Source organism: Chrysochloris asiatica, unplaced genomic scaffold (genome assembly GCF_000296735.1).
Source record: "Chrysochloris asiatica unplaced genomic scaffold, ChrAsi1.0 scaffold00329, whole genome shotgun sequence".
In the NCBI taxonomy this organism is placed as follows: Eukaryota; Metazoa; Chordata; class Mammalia; order Afrosoricida; family Chrysochloridae; genus Chrysochloris; species Chrysochloris asiatica.
In genome coordinates, this window is record NW_006408847.1 from 1510580 (window position 1) to 1517012 (window position 6433).

Consider the following 6433-nt stretch of genomic DNA (forward strand, 5'->3'; position numbering starts at 1 on the left):
AGTTCTGTGGACTTGTGTGATTCTTCCTGTTCCGGAATGCCAATAATTCTTGAGTTATTCCTCTTCATGTTGTCTAACATTGAATCTTGACTGTCTTCAGATTTTTTTGTTCTTTTTCTGCTTGCTCTTCTATCTTAGCAGTATTGAGAGAGATGTCTTCCAGCTCACTAGTTCTGGCTTCCATCTCTTCAGTTCTACTCCTTTGCCCTTTCAGTGTATTGTCAATTTCTGATATTTTATTATTAATTATTTGGACCTCTTTTTTTTCAGGCTTTTAATTGTTTCCAATTCTGTATCTCTCTTATTTGATTGTTCCTCTAGCACTTTACTGACTTCTTCCTTATTTTTCTCAAACCCTCTGAAGTGTTTGGATACATCGCAGTATCATTTTCCTGAATTCCTTTTCATGCATTTCGATAGCCTGCTCTCCTCCCAATGTGATGTCTAAATCTGTCTCCTCCTCATTTATCCCAGTCATTCTATCTTGTTTCTGGACATATGCTGTTTCTTGGGCATTTTCAGTAGTTAGCTGTGACCACAAAACTTAGATAAATGTATGTTGATGTTTTTATTATGCTTTCTGATTGCCTCCAGGTAGATGTGGTCAGGAGATAGGCTAACCTTTTCACTCTTCTTATTACTCAACTCAGAGTAACTTTAGCAGGCAGGTGTTGGCTGTCTAGCTGGTGTATAGCAGCTGGTATTGGCTTCTGCCTGGATGGTGGGATTTTATAGGGTATGATTGTAGCTTGACTATATGACCACAATTGCTATCTCTTCTTGGGTAATGTAGGGAGGGAAGGTAAAACGGGGACCAAAAAACAAAACAGCAACAGCCAAAAAAAAAAAAAAACCCAGATTGTATACTATAGTCTATAATTGCAGAAAAGAGAAATGACTAAATAAATAAATAAATAAATTTTGTAGCAAAATATGAGTGTGAATTTAACACCCCGTCTCAGCTTCTTGCCTTCAAGGCTGCCTGAGAAATTTCAAGAAGTCACTGTTGGTCCTTATGATGTAACTCAGGATTTAATTTTCAGCCTGTTTCATTTTTAGTCTGTCTCTCTCCCACTCCACAATCTCTGTTCAGGCCTTTTACCTAGTGAGTAACAGATCAGGGCCAGCTGTATCCATTTTGTGCTGCCATTTTGTTTTAAGTGGAACCTTCCCCTTAGATACTGCTGAGCAGATCTGTGTGCATGTGTAGTAGCACATCTCTGGGGATGGAGAGGTGTTCACTCACTCAGGCACCCCTTCTAGTTGGCAGAATGGAAGTGTGCAGACAGTGAGAGTCCAATGAACAGAGAAAAGAAAAAGAAATAAAGAAACCAGAGAGAGACTGTCCACATCTTTATCTCAGAGGATGTCAGGAGTCAGCCGTGACTCTAATCCTTCCCCTGCTCTGTCTCGCCCAAGATGGCTGCTCTGGGAGCCACTGGGGCTGGCTGATCAAAAGACACCAGTTTTCTTGCTTCAGCTACAAATTCCATTGGCTATAAGCCTTCAAACTTTCTAAATATTCCTTTATATGTAGTTCAGAGTTTAGGGACCGTCCCCTGAACCTACTTTGTCCAGTATTCTGTGTTATTGCTGCCAGAGGTTTGCACTTGACTTTTCCCTAATCTGCCATTAAGCCCTGCCTCCTCCCAGTAAGACATTTGTTTTTAAATGAACAGAAATGTTTTCTAAGTGATTAGGAAATTATTCTATAAAGATTCCAAGGCGTTTCAGTCCTTCACTTTTATTTTTTAAATGCATGAATGGAGAGGATCAGTGCTTTGCCTTCTTTCCCTACTTGCCTTTAACTGATTTGTGAATTTATCTTGTTATAATCATACAGGTGGTCAGAAAACACAGACAAAAAGTGGACCAGTTATTCTAGCAGATGAAATTAAAAATCCTGCAATGGAAAAATTAGAACTCGTTAGAAAATGGAGTCTAAACACCTACAAGGTTTGTAAGTTTTAAAATATGCCTTGCCTAAATGTATATTACCCAAATTATTATAATTAATCTAAGCAGGATTGGGCCTGGTTAGTACTTAGATGGGAGACTGCCTAGGAATGGTGGGTGCTGTAGGTTTAAATGGAGTCCTGGTGTGGCACTGTAGGTTAAAGCACTGGACTGCAAAGTCAGTTTGAATTGCAAGGTAGACGGTTCAAGCTCACCAACTGCTCCTAGGAAACCCTATACATCGTCATTCTGGGTCAAAACTGACAAGACAGCACTTAACAACAACAATGCCACTTAAACATGGCACTTCAATTAAAGAATAAAGTGCTTTGTTTTATGATTTTAGTAGCTTGTAAAATTTGAAATTTATTCTTTATGTCCCATAGATTTTGGTATGTTGTGTTTTTATTCTCATTTGGTTCAAGGAATTTTTTTTTTTAGTTTTCTATTTTTTATACAAGAAGAGGAAAGGTGGCTGAAGAATAATGAAGATAGGTGAAAACACAGGGAGGTGTGCATGGGCTAAAGGGGAGGAAGGTAAATAGTGATACATACACAACTTTGGAAGAACAGTGTTCTGTGCAAAGATAGGCTGAATGAGTAAGTGGGATATATATGTTTATATATAATTGCAGGTTTGAATATTTAAGGTTTGCAGTTCAAGTTCACCAGCTGCTCCTCGGAAACCCTATACAGATTTCCTATGAGTAGGAACCGACTCAACGGCACTTACCAACAAAAACATATAAATGTGGTGGAACATACAGTGGGCAAATGATGAACACTTCCTAGAAATATATCCAAAGTCCTAAGGCAATGAGTTTATCTGCCTGGGGCTTCAGGACCATAGTTCAGGAGACACCATGGTCAAGTGGCATAGCGTAATCCACAAAGACAGTGTTCTACATCCTGCTTGGGTGACTAGCATTGGGCAACTTGAAAGCCCCTTGTTATTGTTAAGTTCCATCGAGTCAGTTCCAATCTATGCAACCCTGTATAGGGTTTCCAAGGAGCAGCTGGTGATCTTGAACTGCTGACTTGTAGCTCAAATGACTTTGCAGTCCAGTGCATTAACCCACAGCGCCAGTGGCTGTCTAAGGTGCAGCTATTGGTCTTGCGATGTATGAGAGAATGAAGAGTGATTAGAATTGAAGAGGCTTGGAATCAGTTATTTCAGTGGACTAATGGAACCTATAAACATCAATCTCCAGAACTCTTGAGACCAGAAGAACTAGACAGTGCCCAGCTACCACTATCAACTGCCCTGAACAGGATCACATTACACAGTCCCAGATAAAGTGGGAAAAAATGTGGAACAGAACTTTAAATTATTGTTAAAAACAAGATTGGGTTTATTGGTCATGAAGAGACTGAAGTAACATGAGACTATGGCTCTTGACCACCCTTCAGGTCTAGAATGGAGCTCATCCTCATGGCCCAATTTTCAACAAGCAGTGGATAGGTTTATAGTAGGGAACAACAGCACTGGTGAGGAGTGTTCACCATGGAACAGTCAATCATTCAAAAGCAAAAGGGTAACATTTTTGTAGGGAACTAGTTGAGAAGGGGTAAGGAAGGTGAGTGGGATGTAAATGGGAACTACAGGCAGAAAACAGGATGACTGGTGTTGCATGGAGGGGAGTGTAATTATTGACATGAAACACATGTATGATTTGTTGAATGTAAAGCTGATGATCTTGTCTGCAAACCTTCATGCAATTCACAATAAAAAATTTAAAAAAAGCTCTCTTATAAATTCATGACTTGGTATCATGGTGATTTATTGTATTGTGTACATTCCCTCCCCCAGGTTGAAAATCCAGTGGACAATTAGCTTCATCCTACTCTTTTAAGCTTCGTAGGTCCTTGTTGTTAGGTACCACTTTTAGACAATTTTGGACTCATAGCAACACTATATGACAGAGTAGAACTACACCATAGGGTTTTCTAAGCTCTACGCTTTATGACCACCACTCGTCTGTCAGTTTGTCATACTGTTGCAGCTTGTGTATTGCTGTAATGCAGATGGCTATGCTACTGCTATTTTAGATGCCACCATAATCTCCCATGGTGGGTATGTTTCAGTGGAGCTTCCAGAATAAGACAGAGTAGGATGAAGGAGAAGCAAAACACTTCTCAATTGTTCACAACAAAAAACCATATGAGGAGCTCTGGTACCATAGTGGTTATAAATCAGGCTGCTAACCTCAAGATCGAAAGTTCGAAACTACCAGCCGTTCTGTGGGAGAAAGATGAGGCTTTCTGCTACTGTAAAGATTTACAGCCTCAGAAACCCTGTGCAGGGTCACTATGAATCAGAACCGGCTCCACGGTACTTAACAACAACAACAAAAACCTTATGAATAAGAGCAGAACATTATCAGATACAGTGCTGAAAAGTAAGCTCCTCAGGTTGAAAGGCACTCAAAATATGTCTGGTGAAGAGCTACCTTCTCAAAGTAGAGTGTTGACCTTAATGATCTGGATGTAGCAAAGCTTTTAGGACCTTCATTTATTTGCTGATGGGAAGAAAACTCAAAATGATAAGAAACAGCGGCAAACATCCATTAATAATCAGAACCTGGAATGTATGAAATATGAGTCTAGGAAAATTGAAGCTGTCAAAAATGAAATGAAATACATAAACATCAATATCCTAGGCATTAGTGAAGTGGACTGGTATTGGCCATTTTGAATCCAACAATCATATAGTTTACTATGCCAAGATTGACAGATTGAAGAGGAATGGCATCACATTATCAAAAAGAGTATTTCAAGGTCTATCTTTAGAGTACAATGCTGTCTGTGATAGAATAGTATCCATACACCCACAAAGAAGACTGGTTAATTCCTATGAGTATGTTCAAATTTATGCACCAACCACTAACGCTGGTGATAATGAAATTGAAGCATTCTACTAACTACTTCAGCCTGAATTTGAACAAACTTGAAATTAAGATGTATTTATAATTACTGGTGATTGGAATGAATTCTGGGAACAAAAATGAAGTATCAATAGAAAATACGGCTTTGGTGATAGAAACAGTGCTAAAGATAGCATGACAGAATTTTGCAAGACAAATGACGTATTCATTGCAAATACCCTTTTCAACAAAATAAACGTGGACTCTCCACATGGACCTCACCAAATGTAATGCACAGGAATCAAATTGATTACATCTGTTGGAAGCGCAATATCATCAGCCAAACCAAAGCCTGGAGCCATGTATAGTTTTGTTGTTGTTAAGTGCCATTGAGTCAGTTCTGACTCATAGTGACACTGTATAGGATTTCCAAATAGTGAGTTGGTGAATTTGAACCAATGACATTACAGTTCAAACCGATCGTTTGGTACAGTGCTTATTCTACAGTGCCACACCAACTGTATCAACTGTGGTACAGACCATCAGTTGCTCATATGCAAGTTCAAGCTGAAGAAAATGAAATCAATTCCTTAAGAGCCAAATTATGACCTTGAATATATCCCACCTGAATTTAGAGATCATCTCAAGAACAAATTTGATGCATTAGATACCAATAACCAAAGACCAGAAGAGTTGTGGGGTGATAACAAGAACATCATACATGGATATATCAAAAGGTTATTTAAAACATAGAAAAGGAAGAAACGATCAAAATGGATGTCAGAATTGAATCAGAAATTTGCTCTTGAACATAGAGAAGCTAAAGCACCTGGGAAAAAACAAACTAAAAGAACTGACCAGAACACCTCAATGGGCAGCTTGAGAGAAGACAGAGTCAAGTATTATAAAGTAACGTGCACAGACCTGGAGTTACGAAACTAAAAGATTTTCTCAAGCTGAAAGAACTAAAGGAAAAATTAAAGCTTCAGGTTGCAATATTAAAGGGTTTTTTGGATAAAATGAAGAGCAGCGCCTAGACTAGCAGGCAGCGGCCTTCACGGCTTCAGTCCAACACATGGAGGTGGAGTTGTCGACCCAGATCGGCTACCCTCACCCAGGGCCAGTTTCTTCCTTTAAAAGAGCTGATCGAAGGCAATCTTTCATTAGATTGCAGCTTATGAGTCACCGATGGAGAAGCGCCAAAGAAGGGGTGTGCAAAAACTGTTGAAGCCAAAGATGCCTACATCCTGAGAAAAGGTGGCCACAGGGTAGCCTCACGAGGGCCGTAGCTAGTCTTCAAGGAAGGACTGTCAGATGGTCCTGAAACGAGTGGACTATGCCTGCCTAAAGCTCAATGATGTAGCCCACACCTGTGAGCAGAAGCTGGAAAACTAGGCCCAGAAGGTGAAGCACAAGCTTGGAAGGAGACCACTAGCTACATCCAGGACAGAAATTGGAGACTTGAAGAGTTGGGACTCTTTCCATAAGTCTAGAGTCCTCAGCTGCTCTATCTCTCTATGTCATCATGTCTGCCTCCATCTCTGGTGTCACTGCTTCTTTGGATAGGGTTCCACATTCCTGTCATGCTCTCCTCCCTTGATGGTCCTAGGGTC

General features: G+C 39.9%; 1 protein-coding gene across 2 annotated transcripts in view; it reads left to right on the plus strand.

Moving 5' to 3' along the window:
- Positions 1 to 6433, plus strand: part of ARFIP1 (ADP-ribosylation factor interacting protein 1) — a 169559-nt gene that overhangs the window by 92743 nt on the left and 70383 nt on the right. For both annotated transcript variants that reach the window (XM_006875500.1, XM_006875501.1), the window contains one exon: positions 1844 to 1956. In XM_006875500.1, the coding sequence (XP_006875562.1) occupies positions 1844 to 1956 (113 nt within the window). The remainder of the gene's footprint in view (positions 1 to 1843; positions 1957 to 6433) is intronic.